The sequence below is a fragment of the Papio anubis genome, chromosome 1, assembly GCF_008728515.1.
Source record: "Papio anubis isolate 15944 chromosome 1, Panubis1.0, whole genome shotgun sequence".
Classification (NCBI taxonomy): domain Eukaryota; kingdom Metazoa; phylum Chordata; class Mammalia; order Primates; family Cercopithecidae; genus Papio; species Papio anubis.
Genome location: NC_044976.1, coordinates 204957947 through 204983049, shown reverse-complemented (window position 1 = coordinate 204983049; position 25103 = coordinate 204957947). Strand labels below are relative to the sequence as shown.

The window sequence follows — 25103 nt, the reverse complement described above, 5'->3', positions numbered from 1 at the left end:
ACCCATGGCACCAGAGCTAATCCCTGATGATTCACCGCTCCAGGCGCGGGCACTTGGGCTTCCTCGCCCCGCTCTTCGGGCCAAGGAGACGTCAGCAGGATCCCACCTCCCACAGCAGGCGAGGAAGCAAGCACCCAGAACAAAGGAGCTCTGCGTGATTTCACACAAGAGCCACTCGGATTTCCTTCAAATCTGAGGCAAAGCGCATTTCCCTTCTCGGCTCGGGGCAGCCTCTGAGCACCGGCTCTCCGGCACTACCTTCCCTGGGCCGTAGGGTGGCAGCAAACGCCAAGGAGGATGCGCATGCTCTGTGTGGGGCCTCTCGCTTTGCCTCCACGGCTGCCGAGTGACGGAAGCGCGTGCTTAGGATTATGGGAAATGTGGTTTCTAAACCGCGGGCGCCCCCTGCCCGGGCCCAGAGCGGGACTTCAGCTCCCGGCCGGCCGGCGGGCGCGGGTGGGAACGCGGAAGGAGAGGGCGGGGCGAGTGGGAGAAAAGGTGGGCGGAGCCGGTGGGAAGGCCGGGCGGAGGGGGCGGGGCTTCGGCCGGCTAAGCCGCCGCCACCCGCGGTCTGAGGGACCGGAGGAGCGGGGCAGGTAGCAGCTAGGAGCCCCCCGGACGGCGCAGAGCGCGAGGGTGAGCGTGCTCGGAGTGGTCGCGCGTCAGCCGCCGCCTCTCAGTCTCCGCACTTGCAGGTCCCCTCCCTCTCTGCCGGGACGCGGGAGAGCCCGGCTCGCGGCGGGGGCGGCCAATGCGAAACTGGCTGGTGCTGCTGTGCCCGTGTGTGCTCGGGGCCGCGCTGCACCTCTGGCTGCGGCTGCGCTCCCCGCCGCCCGCCCGCGCCTCCGGGGCCGGCCCTGCAGGTGAGGTTCGGGGAGCCGGGCGAGTTGGCGGCCGCGGGGGGGTGGGAGGCCCGGCTCGGTGCCGCGGGGCTTCGCCGGGGATTGCTGGAGGCGGGGGAAGGGCCAAACGCGACGGTCCCCAGACGAAACAAACGGCTCTTTTCATCCTTGGAGCGTTAACATCGGGCAAACTTGAGGGAGCTTTTCTCTCTTCGTGTCCCCGCCACTTCTCACCTCCCCGTTTCGCTTAACGGCCGCAGAGCCGGCGCCCGCAGCTGCAAGTCCTTCGCCTGCCCCCGGGCCTGGTCGGTGGTGTCGGACGCCGCGGGTTCGCCCGGGAGCGGAACCTCGTGTGCCCTTCAGCCGCCAGCGCCTGCTGATTTGGGAGCTCGGGCTCTGAAGTTGTTTTCTTCCCCCCCAAGTTGTTGGTCTTTCTCCGTCAAGACTGGGGTTTTAGTGCTATGGATAATGTGTGTGCGTGTTTTCAAAGGTGGCTGGGTTTTGCTTTTAAGGAATAACTTTGCTGTAAGAATATACAGTAGTTCGTATTCTTGGATTATGATGTAAGTTGGTTAAACATCTAGACATGAAATAGGGCATGGCCGAGAGTGGAGTTGTTCCTGTGAGTTTGGGTCGCATAACCTGGTAAAGCAGTTTACGTGGAAATATCGAATTCTTTAACGATCATGTGTATTTACTCTAAAACTTAATCGCTCTTGGGAATGAAACCTTTGTTCTTGTTTCGCGTCACAGCCTAATAGAATGCTTTACTCACGGTGCCCAGTGGATTATTTTGTTAGTGGGTTCCACCACCCTGAACACTACGTTAGCTTTCCCTGTATCTTTAAGGGCTTGCCCTAGGACATGAAAGAAACCTGGAAAACTCTTTTAAATATTGTATAATACTTATTTTGTAACTATACTGGGACTTTGTTTTCCTTAGTATCTCTCCCAAAAACAGCTGTTTTCTAATCCAAAAGTTCTTAAAATTAGAATTGAGTATTTGCAGTTCAGCACTCTATGCCTTATAAGTAGAAAGTATTCGGCAATCCTCAAAACAGTCTCAGTTATATGAAATTATGTTGAGGTTATTTTGGTAACAATCTCTTTTCTTATTAGATCACTAGCTCTTTGAAAAGAATTTGTGTGACCTGAATAGAACTGAACAGTATTTAAGTGGTTTAATGAAAGTACAGTGTTACTGTGCACTTAACCAGTTAATGGGCCAGGGTTTTGCTCAGTGTTTTTTAGGTTTTTGTAAAGTGAACTAAGAAGAGAGTGCCATATATAAAAAATGCTTTGTAACATCTGCTTGTGTGTCACAGCTTTCTCTCTTTTGTTGTATGAGTGAGCCCTGCTGGAATCTCCTTGCAGAGCGTCATTAAGTCTGTGTATGACCTTAATGGTTGTTTAGGGTTCAGTAAAACAAACAAAAACGGAAATCTTAGTAGACTTCAAACTGAAATCTTGGTAGACTTGCTAGGCAGTTTCTTAATTTGAGACAAGTTTTTCCTACTCCCTTACTGCACATAACGGATGATTCCTTTATCTACCATCCAGTTAGACCAGGCTAGATTAAGGAAATGAAGAAATAGAACATAGAAAGAGACAGGGTAATAATGTAGGTAAGAAGATCAACACTGGTTATGTTAATTAACTTTGGCTTTGAATGAGTACTGTGTATCTGATCAGATAATAAATAGGATTTTTTTTTAAGTTCCGGGATACCTGTGCAGGACGTGCAAGTTTGTTACATAGGTAAACGTGCGCCATGGTGGTTTGCTGCACCTGTCAACCCATCGATATTTTAATAATCTAAATTAAACTTGACTGGCGGGGCGCGGTGGCTCACGCCTGTAATCCCAGCACTTTGGGAGGCCGTGGTGGGTGGATCACCTGAGGTCAGGAGTTCAAGACCAGCCTGGCCAACATGGCGAAACCCTGTATCTACTGAAAATACAAAAATTTGCCGGGCATAGTAGTGCATGCCTGTAATCCCAGCTACTCAGGAGGCTGAGGCAGGAGAATCACTTGAACCTGGGAGGCGGAGGTTGCAGTGAGCCAAGATTGCACCATTGCACTCCAGCCTCAGTGACAAGAGCGAAACTCCATCTCAAAAAAATTAATTAATTAAACACGACTGACTTCTACCTTTCCTTTTTTCCTTTTGGTACTTTCAAAACTAAAAGCAGTGGAAGCATCTTAAATGCTAAAATTTCCCATAATTCCTTTACTGTCACATGGTCACCTTTACAGTGACCATTGTGCTGTCACCATGTTGAAACTAAAATAGTTGGGTGTTTTTACAATTTAACGCTTTTACTTTAAGCCTAACAGGAGAAAAAAAAAACACAAGATTTTGCTAAGTATTCTTTTCTTGAATTAACTTTTTTTTTTTTGAGATGGAGTCTTGCTCTGTTGTACAGGCTGGAGTGCAGTGGCGCGATCTCGGCTCACTGCAAGCTCGGCCTCCCGGGTTCACGCCATTCTCCTGCCTCAGCCTCCAGAGTAGCTGGGACTATAGGCGCCCACCACCACGCCCGGCTAATTTTTTGTATTTTTAGTAGAGACGGGGTTTCACCGTGTTAGCCAGGATGGTCTCGATCTCCTGACTTCGTAATCCACCCACCTCATCCTCCCAAAGTGCTGGGATTACAGGCGTGAGCCACTGCGCCCGGCCAAATTAACATTTTTAAATGTATTTTTTTTCTCTTCTACTACTTTGTCTGTCTTCAGTCTCATTAAGTCATGGCAGTTTTGTTTTGTTTTTTGTTTTTTTTTTGAAAGATTTACCTTCCCTGAATATTAAAAAAAAGGCTCTCTGGCTGGCAGTTAATTCAGCAAATATTTGAGAGCCTATTCTGTGCCAGCTCCTATTGTAGGTGTGGAATTACAGCAATAATCAAGCTAAACTTCCTGCCCTCATGTAGTTTACAATTTAGAAGGGAAGACAGAGCATCACAAATAATTATAAATATCACAGCGGTAGTGATAAGTATAGTGAAAAAAGATAAAGCAGTGTTAAGAGATTAAAGAGATGGTTTTAAATAGGTCAGGAAAGTCCATTTCATTCTGAAGAGGTAACAGTTGAGCAGGGACCAGAATGAAGTGAGTGAGTCACGTTAGTTCCAGAATCAGCAACTTTTTAAATGTGATAGCTTCCCTTAAACCAGTCAGGGAAAGCAACTGGTAAAGAGGAAGTGAAATCCAGCACACCTAAGGGTGACAGAGGAAAATGCAGGTGGAGATAACCATCGGACCCAGAAATCTAAACATAGGATATCTTGATTACAAAATACTCGTTTTGGGTAATGCCTTAAGTAGGAATTATTTAACAGTTAATTTAGAAAAATGATGTGACAAAAGAAGACTTCTCTTTCTCTTTGGAAAGAAAGAAACCAAGACAAAGGAGCATATTCACTCAACAAGTACTTGAGTGTTAGGTTCTGTGCTGGATGCGGAGTCCCTGCTCCCAAGGTGCTCACAGTAGCTGATGGAAACAGACGTAGGGCAAGTAGAAGGTCAAAAAGCAAATTGAGCTTGCTTTGTAATTTTGCCTGGGGTGAGTTTTTCCAAAATTATCCCTATATGCTAATCGTGTCTCTGTGCTTCAGTTTCCTTATTTATAAAATGATGATCTCATAGACTTATTGTGTAGATTCAGTTAATGAAACACCCAGAACAGTGCCTGTTTCATAGTAAACACTCCGTGAGTTTTAGAGAGGAGTGGTAGTCTAGTGGCGGCTGATGCCTGTGCTAGTGTGTTTTGGGAGGTGTCTTTGGTAGTGTGTATGATGATTGTTCTTATCATTAGAGCTATGATAGGCTTACATGTTTTCTTCATTTTCAAGATTTGTATCTATTTGTGACTGATCTCTTCCAAGAGCATGCATATGAGAGTGGAATTTTGGTCTGATTTTTAAGACTCTTAGACTTATTTTGAGCAATCAATTTTGATGTCAAGCTTCTTTAGACTTTTTTTTTTTTTTTTGTGGATACACAGTTTCACTCTGTCGCCCAGGCTGGAGTACAGTGGCACTCCATCTTGGCTAACTGCAACCTCTGCTTCCAGGTTCAAGCCATTCTCCTGCCTCAGCCTCCCGAGTAGCAGGGATTACACGTGTGCGCCACCACGCCCAGCTAATTTTTGTATTATTAGTAGAGACTGCATTTTGCCATGTTGGCCAGGCTGGTCTCGAACTCCTGACCTCAAGTGATTTATTCACCTCGACCTCCCAAAGTGCTAGGATTACAGGCATGAGCCACTGCGCCAGGCCCTCGCTTAGACTTTAATATACCTTTGGGTGTCCACTCAGTGCAGAGTCGAGCAGGTTGCCAGACTCTTAGGATATATTACATATTAAATAAAAGAAATAGTTCTTACTGTAGGATCTCAGAAGAAAACAATACCCCAAAATAAGGCCTCAGAAGCAGCTGTCTCTGACTTGCTGCTGCTGTCCTCTCTCTGGCCTTGCATTCTCACCTGAGGCTAACTGTAGAAACTAAAATCCCTCTTCCCCAAAGCCATAAAACCTAAACATATTACTCTTAACTACCCCCCCACCACCTTTCTATGTAAAAATTACCTAACCTACCTTCTTTGATTACAGGTCATAAGAACCTCATATCAGAGAGGGTCCTATCCCACACCCAGTAGGAAAGTGTATACTCTGAGAGGACAAGAAGATTCTAGACAGGCCTTGCCGGGTTTTCCAACTCCGTCTGTTAACATTAGATCCTAACCTTTCTGTCCAATCTTACTTCCACATAGCTATCCATACTTGGTTAAACCTAAGCATAGAAATGGGCAGTTTCTCTTGTATCTTTACGGATCAAATAAATTTATATGCCTTTCTCCTATCAATCTTTTCTCAGTGATTTTCACCGAACCTTCAGAGGGAAAACTTTCCCTTGGCCCTTACGTTACTGTCAGGGAGCTTTCTTCGGGTTGTGATTTATTCCTGACGTTATGAAGATTTTGTTTACTGCTGTATCTGTGCCATCTAGAACAATGAGCATAGGAGATGCTCTATCATTTGAGGGAGAAAATCAGGAGAATAAAACTGGCGCAGCTTGATAAATTTTCACAAATTGAACACACCCAACTAATCACCACCCAAAGTTAAAAAAAGAAAACTATCAATGCTTCAGAAGTTCCCTTCATGCTCTGTTCTGTTGCTACCAGGGATAGTAACCAGTGGCAGAAATTTGGCTACTTTTGTACTTTATATAAAGGGAACCATCTAGTACCTACATAGTTCCTATAGCGTGTTTATCTTAATATGATATATTAATAGAATAATGTTTAATGATACGATTAACATGTAATTTTAATGGCTGCATAGTATTCTGTCATATAGCTACACCATAATTTATTTAATGAGTCCCTTATTTATGCATTTATGTAGCTTGCGGTTTTTCGCTATTAATAGGTGACACTATGATTAATAAAGATCTTTGAGTATATCACTGATTATTTCTTTAGGTTGAGTTCTTAGAATTGCTGGACAAAATTATACCATTCTAAATTATTTGACACATTGCCAAATTGCCCTGCAGACGGCTGTACCAAATTACATTCGTTCCAGCAATGAAAGAGAGTAGCCACTTTTTTTTTTTTTTTTAGAAGGAGTCTCGCTCTGTCACCCAGACTGGAGTGCAGTGGCCCAATCTCGGCTCACTATAACCTCCACCTCCCAGGTTCAAGCAATTCTCCTGCCTCAGACTCCCAGGTAGCTGTGATTACAGGGGTGCACCACCACGCCCAGCTAAATTTTTTTGTATTTTTAATAAGGACGGGGTTGCACCAGATTGGCCAGGCTGGTCTCGAACTTCTGACCTTGTGATCTGCCCTCCTTGGCCTCCCAAATTTGAAGCTGGGATTACAGACATAAGACACCATGCCTGGTGGAGAGTAGCCACTTTCTTGAAATCACTAACATTTCCTTGAAGTACCCATCATTTAGTTACTATCATTTAAGAAGACATCTGTCAGTTTGAATGCAGGAGAAAACTGGTGTCCCATTGCTCTAATTCAAACGTGATTCTTATTGAAGTTGAACATGTTTTCATAGGTTTGCTATTTGCCTTTTTTCTTTTCTGAATTATCTTTATGTCCTTTTGTATCATGTTTACTTCTTTTTTTTTTTTTTTTTTTTTTTTTTTTTTTTTTTGGGGGGGGGCGGGTATTGAACCAGGAAGCTTTATTTACACAGTAAAAGTAACAAGCAAATTCCTGAGAGACTAGAGCGGCTGGAGCGCAAGCCACGGCCTGTGCGGGGAGGCCAGGCTGCAGGGGCAGGCAGGTCCTGGGCCCCGGGTCTACGCTTTCTGGTCACCACACTTCCTGAAGCTCTGCAACACCCACAACATTCAGCTCAGGGAAGCTCCTGCAACCCCAGAAACAGCCTATGTGCTATCTGTCACCCAAGCCCCCAGGACAGCTTCCCCACGCACTGAAAACACAAATCATTTGCCAAAAAGACTACGCTAGGTCAGACTATCCTATCTAGCCTACAAGATCTCCACTTCGGTCTGCCATTAAAAAACAAAACAAAACAAAACCTTTCTCTTTTCTCTTTAAAGAGGCATGACAGAGGGGTTTGACCAACAGCGTGGACATGGCAAGGTGCGGCATCATTGCCATCATGTTTACTTCTTAGCACTTTTTTTCCGCCTCTGTTTCTAGACACCAGAATCAACTAGGTACCCTGGTACCCTGTTCTTGTAACATAAAACAAAAGGTGATAAGAGTTTAGAGCCAGATTGGTAAGGGGAGCTAGAAATTTGAGCAACATTCTTACACAGGTATTTTATTATGCAGCTACTTTGGGTTTTGTACTGTGTAACACAGTACTCAGGAGTCTGTTGGACTAATTTACTTTAATGGTATGTGGTTTAAAAAACCTATTTTTCTGAAATTTGACTTCAGTATATCTGGAAGTATTTCTCTAAAAGACCACAATGTGCCGTGTTACTTCCCCTCTGCAAGGAAAAGAGAAATGCATGTAAAGTAAAGCAGTTGAACAGAAACAGCTTAGACCTGGGTTAGAAGCAGGGGGCATTGAGAGTGGCAGAGAGGTGGAATAAGATCAAAAAGTAGTTTACATCCATAATCCATGGGATTTTCACATGCCACATGGTTATCTTTGTATTTCTTTATTATTTTTAGAAAAATCTTGTTTAACAATTATATGGAGAATTCAGGTAAAAACCAGTTAGGATGCCCTCATATTAGTCCAGGTGAAAAAACAGACCGAACTGAGCAGCAGCTAGAATTAATGACAAGAAAGGGATAGATTTGAGAAATTTTCATGAAGATTTTGAGACATCAAGAAAAGATTAAATTATTCTCTGTGTAATCTATTTCTAAAAAATTTGCTTTGATTAGCCATCAAAAATAAGGTAGTAAATTTTTGGCATTAAAAGTGATGTTTCAAATATTTTGAAAGTTTGCTTTTGTGCAGCATCCTTATTTTCTGATGATGTCAGATAAAAGAGGCATTTAGATTAAATGTGGTTTTTTCCCTACAGCTTTTAATCTTTTGAGATGAGACTTTGAAACAAATGAAATAGAATATCTAAAACATTTTTTTGTGTCAATTTTCTCTAAATAAGAAGTTGAAGCACAGGGATTTAAATAACTTCATACTTACGTAATACAAAATGTTGGCTGTGGAATCAATGTCGGAACCTTTGCCTCCTTCCTGACACTAGAATGTACATAATATTTCTGTGTGAAAAAGGTGGGGAGGCATATTTTCAATTTTATGTAGTCATTTAAATTAGTCTCCGAATTCAGACACTCATTTAGAGTGAGTTCCAGCACTAGGTACAACTTTCATCGTATAATTATGTATCTGAGAAAAAATGTTCTGAGCCATGAGTTCAAAAAAATTGATGTGTTACCCAGCATGTTCAGTGGTCCGCTTGTTGCTAATTCACCAGTTGAACTGGTATTGTGCATTAAAAGATCAGAATTTAGACTCAGATAAGCTATATTAAGCTGTATAGCTATAGACTAGAACAGTGATAAAGAATGGAGTTAGATTGCCTGGGATTAAATCTTAGCCCAGCCATTTCCAAGCTGTTTGACTTAAGTTACAGAATTCTCTGTGTGTTTCATTTGTTCAACAAGTACCAGGCCAGGCGTGGTGGCTCACCCTTGTAATCCCAGCACTTTGGGAGGCCGAGGTGGTGGATCACAAGGTCAGGAGTTCAAGACCAACCTGGCCAAGATGGTGAAACCCCATCTCTACTAAAACTACAAAAATTAGCCAGGCATGGTGGCAGGCGCCTTTAATCCCAGCTACTCGGAGCCTGAGGCAGGAGAATCACTTGAACCTGGGCGGCAGAGGTCGCAGTGAGCTGAGATCGCGCTACTGTACTCCAGACTGGGCCACAGAGTGGGACTCCGTCTCAAAAAAAGAACAAGTACCTACCTCAATGGGTTGTGAACGTTAAGTGATACTCTATATGTAGTGCTTTTCACAGATTAGGTATTCAATAAATATGGCCTATTAATAAGCTTAATCCATGAAAATTTGAGTTTATTTAAAAATAAATTTTGTCTTTATAAAAGAATTCATTTTAGTACATGACTCATTGTAGGGTGAAATAATAAATACCTATATTCCATTTGAAATGGAACTTTTTTTTTTTTTTTGAGGTGGAGTCTCACTCTTGTTGCCCAGGCTGGAGTGTAATGGTGTGATCTTGGCTCACCACAACCTCCACCTCCCAGGTTCAAGAGATTCTCCTGCCTCAGCCTCCCCAGTAGCTGGGAAAACAGGCAAGTGCCACCACTCCCAGCTAATTTTGTATTTTTAGTAGAGACAGGGTTTCTCCATGTTGGTCAGGCTGCTTTCAAACTTCTGACCTCAGGTGATCCGCCCACCTCGGCCTTCCAAAGTGCTGGGATTATAGGCGTGAGCACTGTGCCTGCCCTAGAATGGAACATTTTAAGAAATATATCTATTGTGGAAAATAAGGTATCTACACAAAAATTTCTGTATTAGATCCTTAAAATTATCCTAGTAGAAAGATCTGTTTTTATTATTTTAATTGGGCCTTTGAAAAAAATATCAGCATGGTTTTGTTGTCTTTTAGACTGAATACCTAGATCCCATGGTATATAAAAACATTGCATTTAATGTAGTAAAGAGTCTGGGCTTCAGTAATTTATTTTTGGAAACTTTTTGGATCAGTTCCCACCACTGGAGAAAGAGATGAAATGGATACCTCATCAGAGCTATATATAGTCTCGTAGCTCTCAAGCCTTAAAACTGGTGATGAAAAACAAGGACAAAGTATATCTTTCTCTTCTGTCTTCTAAGGACAAGTTTTAGATGGAAATGTAACCCTGCCCATTAGACCTTATGACAATAAAAAATGAGCCGTTCAGAATGACTTGTTACTTTATTTTTTTTTTTTTTTTTACTAAAAATGTTGCTTTCCCGTCATTCTTTAGAATATTTAGTAGGTAGTAAAAGGTTTACTGGCTGTAGAATTCATTGATATAAATAAGGGTTGCATTATTTTCCAGTATGGAAGTCCTTCAACTTCATCCGCCAAGCTTAATACCTAAAATTAATGTAGGACTTCACTTTTCAAAGCACATTTTTTTTAGTTGCCATTGAATGCCTCCTATGTGCCTGATACTAAACCAAGAGCTTTATACATGTTATCTCATTTAATTTTTACAACAGCTTTATGAGAAGTATTATTATACCCATTTTGTAGTTGAGGAAACTGAAGCTCAAGAAGCTAAATAACTTATAACTAATATATGATTGAGCCTGGATTCTAACTGTGGCCTAATTGACTCTTAATGCTTACTGTTTTTTTATGCTACATTGCCTTTTGAAACAGATTCTTACCACAAACATCTTGTTTGTTTTGAAGAATTAATATACTTATGTGAGCATGAATACATACGTATATACATGAAAGACAAAAAAGACTCTACACCAAAATGTTATTAGTGGTTGTCTCTGGATACTGGGTTTATATATGATTTAAAAATTCTTTTCTTTGTATTTATCTGAATTTCCTACAAACATATACTTTGTAATAAACTTATGATTCATATTGAACTTCATAGTAATTGATACATGACTTATTTCTAATGTATTGTTCTTATTTCTAGATCAGTTGGCCTTATTTCCTCAGTGGAAATCTACTCACTATGATGTGGTAGTTGGCGTGTTGTCAGCTCGCAATAACCATGAACTTCGAAACGTGATAAGAAGCACCTGGATGAGGCATTTGCTACAGCATCCCACATTAAGTCAACGGTAGGTTTTCTGAGTTGTTGCCTTGCCTGGTTTATTGAAATAAGAGTTCTGAAAAACCTAGCCAGGCATGGTGGTGTGTGCCTGTAGTCCCAGCTACCCGGGAGGCTGAGGTGGAAGGATTGCTGGAGCCTGGAAAATTGAGGTTGCAGTGAGCCGTGATTGCATTCCAGCCTGCGTTCCAGCCTGCGTGATGAGAATGAGTCCCTGCCTAATTAAAAAAAAAAAAAAAGTTCTGAAAAACCTTATTTTGAATAGAAATGTTCATTCAGATATGTGGCCTCTTCTTGGGAGAAATGGCTGTTTCATTTGCTTTTCTTCCATATAGTTTGGGCCAAAAAGTAAATTTAACCAACATTTTAAGCCAAATGATAGTTGGAAGAGAGTATATTCACTGGTTAGCATATGTAGTATTTAGATACCCAGTGTGATTTGTTTGTTTTTTGCTTTGATTTAGAATAGCAATTCTTAAAAGGTTCCATTTTAGAGCAGTTTTCTCCTTAGACACGTGCATGTCTAAATATACTTTTCACTAACTTCACAGAGATAAATTTAATTTTTTTCAGTTTTGTAGTATTTTTTAGTTGTGTAATCTGCAGTGTGTGTAATATGCCATGCTCTTTTTCCTGACTACCCTTCCAAAACTGAGCTTTGGTAATCCCTTTCATGCTGACGTTAGATAGCTCTCAGCTATTAGTTAGGAGCCCAAAGCCTTAGTCTGTTCTCAATGAGATCAGCCTCTGAAGATTGTGTGGTGAGGGACTAGGAGAAGAAATGCATAGAAAGTTGACTTCTATTTATGTGAAGACTCAGGTGATAAGCAGAGAATGCCCTTTCAGGATAGAATAGCACTGGCACATTTGTGACTAAGTAGCTATACAAGCAAATTGCAGTTGTGAATTTTTTTTTTTTTTTTTGAGACGGAGTTTCGCTCTGTCGCTCAGGCTGAAGTCCAGTGGCCCGATCTCAGCTCACTGCAACCTCCACTTCCTTGGGTTCAAGCGATTCTCCTGCCTCAGCCTCCCACGTAGCTGGGATTACAGGCACCTGCCACCATGCCTGGCTAATTTTTGTATTTTTAGTAGAGACGGGGTTTCACCATGTTGGCCAGGCTGGTCTTGAACTCCTGACCTCAGGTGATCTGCTTGCCTCAGCCTCCCAAAGTGCTGGAATTACAAGCGTGAGCCACCAAACCCAGCCTAATTGTGAATTTTCTTGTCGCTAGTAGTGCTTTCTCATAGTAGCTTTCTTTCCTTTTGAAGACAGGTTTCTTTAGTTCATGGTTGCAGTGATAATAGAGCCTATTACACAGCAAATGAAAGACCTCAGAATCATCACTACTATCAGAACCACCTCCAAAAGCTGTACTTCCTGTAGTATTTTCCTGTCAGAAAACAGTGACTCCTAGCCGGGCGCGGTGGCTCAAGCCTGTAATCCCAGCACTTTGGGAGGCTGAGACGGGCGGATCACAAGGTCAGGAGATCGAGACTATCCTGGCTAACACGGTGAAACCCCGTCTCTACTAAAAAATACAAAAAACTAGCCGGGCGAGGTGGCGGGCGCCTGTGGTCCCAGCTACTCCGGAGGCTGAGGCAGGAGAATGGCGTAAACCCGGGAGGCGGAGCTTGCAGTGAGCTGAGATCCGGCCACTGCACTCCAGCCTGGGCGACAGAGCCAGACTCAGTCTCAAAAAAAAAAAAAAAAAAAAAAGAAAACAGTGACTCCTCCACCAGTTGCTCAGACCAAAACCCTTAGTGTTATCCTGATTTTTCCTTTCACCTGCCACGTCCAGTTCATCAGCATACCTTCCTAATGCTGCTTAGACCAGACCCAGAATCTGACTTCTCACCGCCTTTACCACTACCATCTGATCTAGGCTGCCATTACTTCTCACCTGGATTATTGCAGAAGCCCCCTTCTCTGAACTTACTGCTTCTACCTTTGACCCCTACATTTTATTTTCCATACAGCAGCCAGAGTGATCCTTTTAAAATTAGTCAAATTATGTCAATGCTCTATTCACACCCCTCCATTGACCTCCTTTCTTGCTCAGAGTGAAACCCCAAGTCTTTGTTGTGGTCTTTGACCTTATCTACATACACCGGCCGCCTTACTGTACTTTCATACACTAAAAGTGCTCCTGCCTCAGGGCCTTTGCATTTGCTGTGTCCTCTCTCACTAATGTGCTCGGGACTCACTTCCTTCAGGTGTCTGCTTAGATGTCACTCTAGCAGACAGCCCCATATTAAATAGCAGCCCATCCCTATCTTGTTTCTGTCTTCCCTTAGTTGGCCTTAATTTTTTTTGGTAACACTTATCACCAACTGGCATCTGTATTGTATTTAGTTGTAAAATTGTTTGTTTTCCTCCACTTGAATGTAGGTTTCACGAGCACTGGGGGTTCAGGTTTTTTCATTGGTGTTTTCGCAATACCTAAAACCTAGCTTGGTGCAGACTAAGTCACTCAACAACTATTGAATGAATGACTCAGAACTAAATGTAATGAGTAAAGTTAATATTCAGACATTCACCACTAATTTATTTGCCATCATAACAGTCTTGCTTTAAATTTAGCACGCTCGATTTGTGTTATGAAAATGATCAGCTATCTGTATAAAAATAGATATTAGGCAAAAACACGTTCCTGGGACATAGTAATTTTGTGTATCTAGTAAGAGTACCTAGTAAGATGGCTCAAAAAACAAATTTGATACATACTAGCAATAATTTAGTTAGCACATTTACTCATTTCTGTTTATACTTTTATTCCAAATGCTAGTTGTCTATGAAAGGTATTCTGCCTTAATTGGTAATTAGTAACAGAAACTGCATTTCTGTGGTTATGGCATATTTTCCATTCTTGCATTTCTCCAAAGGACCCAAACTCAACACTAAGTACTTCTGTAAGTAGATAGTGTGGTATGTGTGGTAGAATACAAAGATAAACACAGTATAGCCTGAGTGTTAGGAGGGGCTTGACATTTAGTAGAAGGAAATAGGTATGATAGTGTAATAAAATGTTACATGTGCTGTGATATAAATAGGTAGAAAAGAGCCCGGGGTGTATGAGAAACTCCTAACGCTTCTATATAACTGGAGCACAGGGCTCGTGGTGGTGGGGGAAGGGTTGTGGCACAGTGTGAGAGAAGTAGCCAGGAGAGGTAGGACAGAAGAGAGATGTATATAAAGAAAAGAGGGGGGAAGCATATGACTGTGAGAGGCAGACAGTGAGCAGATCATGTATAACAGGCATGCGGAAGGTTGAGTGGAAGGACAAGACCTGTTGAGGCAAGGACTGCTGAGGAGCTGATCTGCAGAGGTGACCTTATGAGAGAATAAGGTCATTGAATGTAGAAAATGAAGGAGGAGGCTGGGAAGATTGCTAGTGTTCTGACTTGGAGAATAGTGGAATCAATCAAAACAAAAATACTACATGAGAAGAGCAAGTTTCATGGGAAAGAAGCTCAGTTGTGTATGTGTTGACCTTGAGGTTCCTACAGGCAGTGGTGTACTGTTGAAGGTTTACTAACTGGCTCTCTGGGAAAAAGGATGCTTATGTGTACATACATGTTTATTAGAAATTTTATTGACATAAAGGATATACAGCAGTAATTGACAGATAATGACCTGTACAATACTGTTTATCGTAAATTCCATGAAGTCGGTTGATTCTCATAGAATGCTTTTGTTGTTTGTCGGACTCTCCTATCTATGACCAACTTCTGGTTGCAGTTAACAAAAGAGTATAGTTCTGACAAAAGTCTTTCTTTTAAGTTAAACAGTGAAGACTAAATTGACAAGATATGTCAGCTTTACACTTAATAAAGTCAGTGAGTTCTATGCTGTATCAGGTAATAGTTTTTGAATACTGGAATTGTATCTTCCTTGACTGTTTTTTTGAACTATTCACTCTGTAATGGCTATAGACAGACACATTACATTAAGCTTAATTTGCATTATCAACATTTTCTCTATACTTTCTTAAGTCTAGACCATCAACAAAACAATAAACCAAACCCTTATTTGTACTATTTGCCGGTTTCTAGGGTGTGAATATTCCCACCATGGCCAATACAGGTGACTAACGTAACATCTCTGAACACAGAGTCGGGGAAAGATAAGCAGTAGCTTGCCATGTATACTATTCCACCATGTAGATGTAATAAATATAAATTACCTCAAGAACATAAATAATAGTAAAATGTAGTAAAACATTGTGATTAATTTGAGTATTTCCTTTTTTTGATATATATTTAATTATAAGGTTATATAATTTAATTTTAAATAAAGGCTATGTTTAGTAACTGTCTCACAAAATTTCTGAAAAGTTGACAGTTGACTCTCAGAAGTCAGTAGTAGCAGGCTTTAGCATACAGCTGTCTGTGGGTTATCTAGACGAAGACGTCCAATGAATTTATAGGTCCTTTACTTAGAACATGGATCTAAACTAGAGTTACTAATTCAGGACTGGGCACAGTGGCTCGCACCTGTAATCCCAGCACTTTGGGAGGCCGAGGCAGGCAGATCACTTGAGGCCAAGAGTTCGAGACCAGCCTGGCCAAAATGGTGAAACACCATCTCTACTAAAAATACAAAAATTAGCCAGGCGTGGTGGCACACGCTTGTATTCCCAGCTACTTAGGAGGCTGAGGCTGGAGAATCGCTTGAACCTGGAAGGTGGAGGCTGCAGAGAGCCGAGATTGCGCCGTTGCACTCTAGCCTGGGTGACAAAGCGAGACTCTGTCTCACAAAAAAAAGGAAAAAAAGGAAAAAAACTAGAGTTACTAATTCAGGAATCACTCCCATGCTAGTTGAAGCCTTGAGAATAAATAATATTGTCTAGGGAAAGGAAGTAAAAAAAATGAGTAGATTGAGAAGAGACCCAAGGGCAGAGCCCTGAACTAATCCCCCTCTCAGTGGACAAGCTGGGGAATAAGAGCCAGTGAAGATGACTGAGCAGGCCGCAGAAGGAAGGGAAGAGAGCATTTTAGGGAACTGGGCAGTATCAAGCCGTGGAGAAGCCAGGAGGGTAAGAGTTGAAGAGTGTCTATTGATTTGGCAGCAGCTCATTGGTTACATTAGTGGAATCTCAGTGGAGGTGGTGATGTTAAAGCTAAAACTCTTGTTTTATAAAAAGAGCGGGAAGTAAGAAACAAGAGGCTGCAATTTTAATTTCTTTGTAGGACCTCAGTGTAAAGTGTGATAGCAAGGAAGGATGGAAGGTGAAGAGAATAATTAGAGTCAGGATTTTATCATGTTTATACTGTGGAGGGAAGGAGCCACTAGTTACAGGGGTAACCAGTGAAGCAAGGTCTAGGAGAGAAGGGGATTTCTTCTTGGATGGAAAGACCTATTCCTGAGCAAAAGGAACACCTTCTGAAACAGAAGAAGGCAACAAAGGAAAATTTTAGATATAGGTATGTTTTTAGGTGTGGGCATGAGAAGCTGACTTTACTATAGTTTGCTTTTAAATGATATGAACATTTGCTGGTAGCGAGGCCAGACATATTCTTACTTGCTTTAATATAGCATTTATAGCATTGCAGTGAAGGACTCATGCATAAGTAACTTGGTAGTTAGCGACTTTCAATTTGCTTGTTCCCCCATTTTGCTAGACTAGAAAAATAAAGGTAGAGAATTAATCCTCATAAACACTTGTGTCTCAAAGTAAAAGCTCTGAAATGGGCATGAGGAAACGTGCATGTGCGAGGTGAAGATCAGTAACTGATGTTAATGCCAACACATCTCTCAGTGTGCTTGTGAAGTTCATAATAGGTGCTCATGGCTGTGAAGTGCCTGTGGAAGACAGGGAGGATCCTTATTCCTGTAAACTACTCAACATCACAAATCCAGGTAAGTCATCTTTTCCCTCGACTGCCATACACATTCTTGATGTTGAGTAAAAGTTGCTAAGCTTAATAGTATGGAGTCTGTTTTCGTTTTTTATTATTTTATTTTATTATGTGTTTTAGAGACAGGGTCTTGCTATGTCGCCTAGGCTAGCATGCAGTGGCACAGTCATGGCTCACTATAACCTCAAACTTCTGGGCTCAAGTGATCCTCCTGCCTCACCACCCTGCTAGGACTACAGGCATGTGCCACGACACTTGGCTAATTTTTTGTAGAGTTGAGGTCTCGCTGTCTTGCCTGGGCTGATCTTGAATTGCTGCCCTCAAGGGATCCACCAGCCTCAGCATCCCAAAGCATTGGGATTGCAGGCATGAGCCACCATGCCCTGGAGTCTGTTTTTAATAGACTAAAATATCTTTCATCCAAATTTATGTCTCATCTTTTTTTTATTTTTTATTTTTGGAGATGGAGTCTTGCTATGTTGCCCAGGCTGGAATGTAGTTGTGCCATCTTGGCTCACTGCAACCTCTGCCGCTCGGGTTCAAGAAATTCTCCTGCCTCAGCCTCCCGAGTAGCTGGGATTACAGGTGCCCACAACTGCGCCTAGCTAATTTTTGTATTTTTAGTAGAAATGGGGTTTCACCATCTTAGCCAGGCTGGCGTCGAACTCCTGACCTCGTAATCCACCCTCCTCAGCCCCCCAAAGTGCTGAGATTACAGGCATGAGCCACCACGCCCAACCTGTTTCATCATTTTTGACAGATTGACTTGGGGTATCTGTAGAGATTCTTTACAGAATCGAAACTTCAGGATCCAGAAGACTCTATTTTTCAGTGTGATTCATATGCATTTGGAAGTTCCTTATGCTTAGATAAATCCTGAATTACCAAATTTTGAACTTTTGGAAAACTGCTGATTTTACCAGTTAATTTATAATAACCTTGAAGAAACAAATATTATGAATCACTTTCTCTTAGAATTATTATCTAATTTATTTCTGTAAAAGAAAAAATAGTAAAAAAATTTAAAACACAAGTAACATTATTTATGCCTTAAAATTAAAAGTTTGTAAAAATTTTGGTGAGGGTAAAGAAAGCTTCTCCAGCACTTTGGGACACCACAGCGGGAGAAAGAGCACAAAACCAGCCTGGGCAACATAGTGAGACCCTATGTCTCCAGAAAAAAAAAAATTAGCCAAGTGTGGTGGCTCACGCCTGTAGTTCCAGCTGCTGGGAGGCTGAGATAGGAGGACTGCAGTTCGAGGCTACAGTCTGAGCCCAGCAGTTCGAGGCTGCAGTAAGCTATGATCTGTTCACTCTACTGCACTCCAACCTGGGTAACAGAGCGAGACCCTGTCTCAAAAACAAAAAAACAAAGACAACAAAGAAAGCTGATCCTAATTAGGTTCTCTGTGTCATCAGGGAACCAGTTTTAGGAAGTTGATAAATTTATAACTCTCTGTGTTTTTTAGCACTTCCCATTATGTTCAGCTGTGTTTCTAAGGGAGGTTAAACTTCCAAGTCTTAAATATGCTGATTAGGACTTCTGATATTTTAAGGTTTGTTAAAAATGTATAGTTAAATAACACCTCACTTTTATAAGCAGGCTCCATGGCTCTCAATCCAAGCTCTGCCATTTTCTAGCTGTGTGACCTCCTCTGCCTCAGTTTTATCATCTGTAAACTCAGGGATAAAAGAATCTCCCTCATGGAGATTGACATAAGGATGAAATAAGTTGATACATATGATGTATTTAGAATAGTTCCTAGAAGGTAGAAGGTACTGAACATTATTTTAAAGAGCCTGCCATTTTATAAAGTTGGGCTTCAAACAGCTTTTTAAATAAATTGGACAATATATTCAGGTCTGTATTATAAAACAGAGGTTTCTTAATTAGGACGTCTATGAATTCAGTTAACATTGTAACCAAATTTTATGTATGAATTATGAGAAAGTCCTTTGGCTTTCACTGGGAGTCTTTTTTTTTCTTTTTTTTTTTGAGACGGAGTTTCGCTCTTGTTGCCCAGGCTGGAGTGCAATGGCGTGATCTTGGCTCACTGCAACCTCCGCCTCCTGGGTTCAAGCGATTTTCCTGCCTCAGTCTCCTGAGTAGCTAGGATTACAGGTGCCCACCACCACGCCTGACTAATTTTTGTATTTTTAGTAGACACGGGGTTTCACCGCATTGGCCAGGCTGATTTTGAATTCCTGACCTCAGGTGATCCATCCGCCTCAGCCTCCCAAAGTGCTGGGATTACAGGCATGAGCCACTGCACCCAGCCTCACTGGAGTCTTAAAGGGATCAGAAACCCCATAGAATGTTATGTCACTGATGATGTGGTATCCTCCAACAAATTACAATTGAAAAACAAAAAGAAGCCCTTCACTTTTAAATTAACCATATTTTTATTATCTTAAGTGCTGTTATTTATTAAAAGTAAAGAAGTAGAACTTTCTGTTAATAAAACATTTTCATATATGTAATACCTAGGTTATGAATTTTTAAATGTGTATATAACTTAATATTGAACCTAATGTTATTTTTTCGATAATCCAAAGGCAGTTATTTCAGTACCAGAAGGTCATGGTAAGCATTAATCATTGTGCTATTGTGGCTGGGGTAGAAGGGTTGATTAATAGCACTGTAATGCAGCGGGATTTCCTGTGTCCACGTAACTTGAAGCCCAAGGCACATTTCTTTTAGATAAGAAACTATCTAAAAATGCTGTATTATAATGTGCTTGCCCTATTGCTTTTAATAAAGAGGTTTTTCCTATGGATATCTTTTATTTACTGAATATCTTAGAGAGAAAAAAATTGTATTGTTGTCCATTATGTTGTAGTCTAGACTCTCCGGTTAATGCTTACCCAGCCCATGACAAAAAGCTATATTTTTCCTTTTTTCCCTGCTGCCCATGTCTGTAATTAGGTAAGAGTCATCACTTCCCTTTAGTCCCATTTTATTGAGTATCTACTGAGTGTAAAGAGCTTCTAGGAAGTCTGATATAGGCATCCAAATGATCTGCTAGAGTATAGGAAGAAAATATAATTTCTTTTTTTTTGAGACAGGGTCTTGCTCTCTTGCCCAGGCTGCACTGCAGTGGCACAATCTCAGGTCACTGCAGCCTCTTCCTCCCAGGCTCAAGAAATTCTTGTGCCTTCACCTCCCAAGTAGCTGAGATTACAGGTGTGTGCCACCACGCCCAGCTAATTTTCGTATCTTTAGTAAAGACAGGATTTTACCATGCTGCCCAGGCTTAGAATTTCTATTTACCTGAAAATAAGAAAATACAATCTTTATTAATACTGAATATATAAGCTTACCACAATATATGCATATATTTTGTAAGTAAATAGGTGTGTGTACAAATATTTTTAACTGATGGGGTTGTGTAGTCAGCAAAATTTGAAAACCACAGCTCTAAAAGATACAAAGAACTGTGATATAATCTTTTAAAATAGGGTTTTATATTATTAAAGCAGCACTGATATTCCCTGCCTATGAACTGCTTTATTTAATGTATTCTGATTCACTTATGGTAATTAGAAAATTTATTTGAAGGCTGGGCACAGTGGCTCATGCCTGTAATCCCAGCACTTTGGGAGGCTGAGGCGGGAGGACTGCTTGAGGTCAGGAGTTCAAGACCAGCCTGGGTAACATGATGAGACCCCCCCATCTCTACAGAAAATTAGCAAGACCTGGTGGTGTGTCTCTGCGGTCCTAGCTACTCAGGAGGCTGAGGCAGGAGGATCCCTTGAGCAAAGGAGGTTGAGACTTCAATAAGCCATGTTAATGCCACTGCACTGCAGCCTGAGTGACTGGGTGACTGTCTCATAATTAAATAAATAAAGAAAAATTATTTGAAAAGAACTCTTTTGGCACTGATTAGACAGCCATGGGGGAGTGGAAAGGGGACTGACTTTGGAATCACGAAATGGGACTTGATTCCTGGATCTGCTACTTTCTATGACCTTAGGTGAATTGCTTAATTTTGGGCCTCAGTTTCTTAATATGTAAACTGAAGATAATGCCACAACCACAAGGGTAGTAGTGAAGATGTAAATGTGATGGGGAATGGTACATAGAAGGTGGTTCAAAACTGTGTTTGATATGCTTACCTTTTATCAATGCTGTATAGCAAGAGTTTTTCAGTGTTATTTGAAGTGACTTCAGTTGCTTATTTACACTGTGATAATTGCGTCACGTATCACAAATATTTTAAATTGCCTATCAAGAAGTAGGATTTTTGGAATTTGCAGAGTAAGACCAAATTTACTGATTATTTATGACTACAGTTAGTACTGTTTTTATTATTTCTATGTATCCAACCCTTCCAAATAGATGACTTAAATTTAATATCTCCTGTGGCATTTATACATATATATGCACCCATGTATGCAAAAAGCTATTAAACCAGTTCTGATAATTAACTTACTTAGATGTGGCTGAAAACTTTATTCTTAAATTTCAAAAATGTTTATATAGAAGCAGCCATTTTTCTCAAGCATTTTTTAAAAATTCCTGCCATTTGTGAATTATATATAGCAAATGATTACCTAGGTTGGCATTAAGCCCACTTCACTACTTCCTACTAGTAAAACAAAGGATTGTATTTGTTCAATTATATAAACCTGTTCTCATTACTTAGTTTTGAATCAGGAAATTGAAGCGTTCAGTCTGTCCGAAGACTCCTCATCAGGGCTGTCTGAGGATCGAATTGTCAGCGTGAGTTTCCGAGTTCTCTACCCCATCGTTATTACCAGTCTTGGAGTGTTCTATGATGCCAGTAATGTGGGTTTCCAGAGGAACATCACTGTCAAACTTTATCAGGCAGAACAAGAGGTATGCACTGCTCTGTACAGGTTTTTTCTCTTTTTTCTTTTTCAAAAACATCAACTTTTCCTTGTGACATACAGTAAGTAGATTGGAAGACTATATAATTCTCTCTGGTTGAGAGACTTTCACCTTTCTTCCCCTATTGACTGAATACACTGTAGTGTGATATAAGACTAGTTTGGAGATAGATTATCTATGAATAAATGTGCTATATCCAGAAAAGAAGGAGTTGACTAGATTAGAAATCTCCAACTTAAAATTCCCTAAAGCCTAGGGAATTTCGAAAATTGGTAATGGATATAAAAAAAGTTTGGGATTCTTAGGATAAGTGAGTATTATTGCCTCTTTCTTCCAACTGTAAAAGTCCGTAATACAAAGCTAATAACTGCTTCAAATCTTTTTTGTAATAAGATATAGAGGAAATAAAAGTTATTCTTTTACCGAAAACAGAAAATCCCTGAAGTTTCTCTGTTCCTGATATGTGGGGAAATCTGATTTGTTTACAGAATGCATCTGAAGAAGTAGCGTGGAATTGTATTTGAAGGATCTGTTTTTTAAACATGAAGAAAACTTGAAGGAATTATTCAGTAAACAACCCTATAGCCACTAACTGCATTCTACAACAGTTAACGTTTTTCTGTATTTGGTTTATTACGTATTTATATCCACTCCCAAGTAGCTGGGATTACAGGTGCATGCCACCACACCTGGCTCAATTTTGTATTTTTAGTAAAGACGGAGTTTTACCATGTTGGCTAGGCTGGTGTCGAACTCCTGACCTCAAGTGATCTGCCCTCCTCAGCCTTCCAAAGTGCTGTCTCAGCCTCCCAAAGTCCTGGGATTACAGGCATGAGGCACCGCACCAGGCATGGTGTGCTTTTTCTTTGTTTGTTCAAGGTGTGCTACATGTTTCTTCAATCTGTAAATGTATGTCTTTTACCAAATTTGGGGGATTTTCAGCTATTAATGTCTTCAGAACCTTTTCTGATTTCACTTGCTCTCTCTACTCCTCCTGGGATTCCAATTACATGTATGTTAGATCTTTTGGTATTGTCCTACAGATCACAAGACTGTTCATTTTTTTCAATGTTTTTGTCTCTTTTCCAGTGTAGATAACTTCTGTTAATCTGTATTCAAGTTTAGTGACTCTTCTGTCATCTCAAATCTGAAGTTAAGCCTATCCAATGAAGTTTTTATTTTAGATTTATTTTAAATATTATACTTGTTAGCGTTTCAGTTTCCATTTAGTTCTTTTTTACTGTTTTTATTTCTCTAAAATTTCCTATGTGTTCATTGTTTGAGAATATTTTTCTCTACAGCTTTGACCATAGTTGTAACAGCAGCTTTAAAATCTGTGTACGCTTATTCTGAGTCATCTCAGCGTCTGTCTTTATTGATTAATATCTTTCCTCTAAAATATGGGTAACATTTTTCTGTTTTGTGTCTAGTATTTTGGGGCTCTTTTGGTTTGGGTTTTGGTGGTGCTGTTGTTGTTGTTGTTTGACAGGGTCTCGCTCTTTTGCCTGGGCTGGAGTGCAGTGGTCCAGTCATGGTTCACGGCAGCCTTAAACTCCTGGGCTCAAGCTGTCTGCCCTCCTCAGCCTCCTGAGTAGCTGGGACTACATGCGCGTGCCACCATACCCAGCTACTTGTAAAATTTTTTGTAGAGCAGGGTCTCACCATGTTGCCCAGGCTGGTATCAAACTCTTAACCTCAAGTGATCTTCCTGCCTTGACTTCCCAAAGTGCTGGGATTACAGGTGTGAGCCACCGCACCTGGCCCTTATCTTTGCATTGTATCGTAGATATCGTGAATAATTCATTGTAGGAACTCTGGATCCTATTATATTCTTCAAAGAGTAATTTTTTTTGTTTGTTTGTTTGATTATTTTAGCAGGCAGACTGTAAACATTGTCTCACTTTCAACGAGAAACAGCTAAAATCTCTATTCAGTTTTTTTGGCCTTGGATAGACTACTTGGGTTCTGCCTTGAGTGTGTATTTTATGAGTCAGCCACAGATGTGGGCAGAGTTTATATGAAGAATTTACAGTTCTCTCTCTCTCTGATCCTTTCCTTTCTGGGATGTTCCCCCTCATGCCTTTTATTAATTGATGTGTTTACCCCAACTCTGTCCTCTTAATTTTCAAGCAGAATGACTACAGATTCTCACTCAAATTTCTAGTTGCCCTAGAGTTGTATCCTCAGACAAAGAGTCGAGAAGAGGGGTAGGGAGGAGATGCATATTTGGAGCCTTTTCCTTCTTCCAAGTACTGATTCTTCTCCAGTTTCTGCCTATTTGTTTGAATTCCAGTGCCTACAAATCATGTTTTTTATGTTTCATCCAGAGTTCATAATTATTATCTATAGGAGAATTGGTCTGATATTACTGGAAGCAGAACTCTGTTCAGTTTTTTACAATGTGTTTGTATTATTAATGTTGATTATTAGCAATGAATACAGTGTTAGAGACTCACCAATAAATACACAAATAAATTTGAGATGAAATTTCTTTTTTGTAATTTGCCCTGTTCTTCCTCTAAATAATCTGTCTAGTTTGTTGATATGTTTGTAGACATAAATATAAGACAGAGGGAAGGGTAGGATTTCTGCTGGTGATGCCAGCCATAATGATTACAGTGAGAAGAGCTTTTTAGTTACTCAACTGTAAGAGTCCATGTGTGATTGTAGTTAACAGTTCCATTGATGCTGAAGACCAGATAGGGAATTGAAATAGCAGTACTCTGAGTAGCACTGTTTTCTAGAAATTAGAATTAATCTTGATTTTTTAAAATATACTTGTTTATCTTAGTATATATAGTTTTAAAGAAAACTATTAGCCAGGCGCAGTGGCTCACGCCTGTAATCCCAGCACTTTGAGAGGGCAAGGAAGATGGATTGCTTCAGCCCAGGAGTTCGAGACCAACCTAGGCAATACAGTGAGACCCCGTCTCTACAAAAAATTAAGAAAATAGGCAGGCATGGTGGCATATACTTATAGTCCCAGCTGCTTGGGAGGCTGAGGTGGGAGGATCACTTGAGCCCAGGAGGTTGAGGCTGCATTACAGTGAGCCATGATCACACCACTCACTCCAGCCGAGGTGACAGAGTGAGACTGTCTCAAAAAACAAAACTATTTATAGTGTGTGAGTTATCAATCAAGTAGTTTGGTTCAGACATACAATATTTTGATCATGTCGATATAACTTTTAGTTGCCATATTTTTAACCAAGGAGGAGTTAATCTTTGTCCTCAAGAAAGGACTAGTCTAAGATGAATGCTAATG

General features: G+C 40.8%; 1 protein-coding gene across 2 annotated transcripts in view; it reads left to right on the top strand.

Annotated features, from left to right (window-relative positions):
• The first annotated feature begins 523 nt into the window (after positions 1–523).
• B3GALNT2 (beta-1,3-N-acetylgalactosaminyltransferase 2) overlaps positions 524–25103 on the top strand; it is a 62802-nt gene continuing 38222 nt past the window's right edge. For both annotated transcript variants that reach the window (XM_003893737.3, XM_021931572.2), the window contains exons 1-4: positions 524–863; positions 10990–11137; positions 16887–16987; positions 21633–21826. In XM_003893737.3, the coding sequence (XP_003893786.1) occupies positions 752–863; positions 10990–11137; positions 16887–16987; positions 21633–21826 (555 nt within the window). In that variant the 5' untranslated portion in view covers positions 524–751. The remainder of the gene's footprint in view (positions 864–10989; positions 11138–16886; positions 16988–21632; positions 21827–25103) is intronic.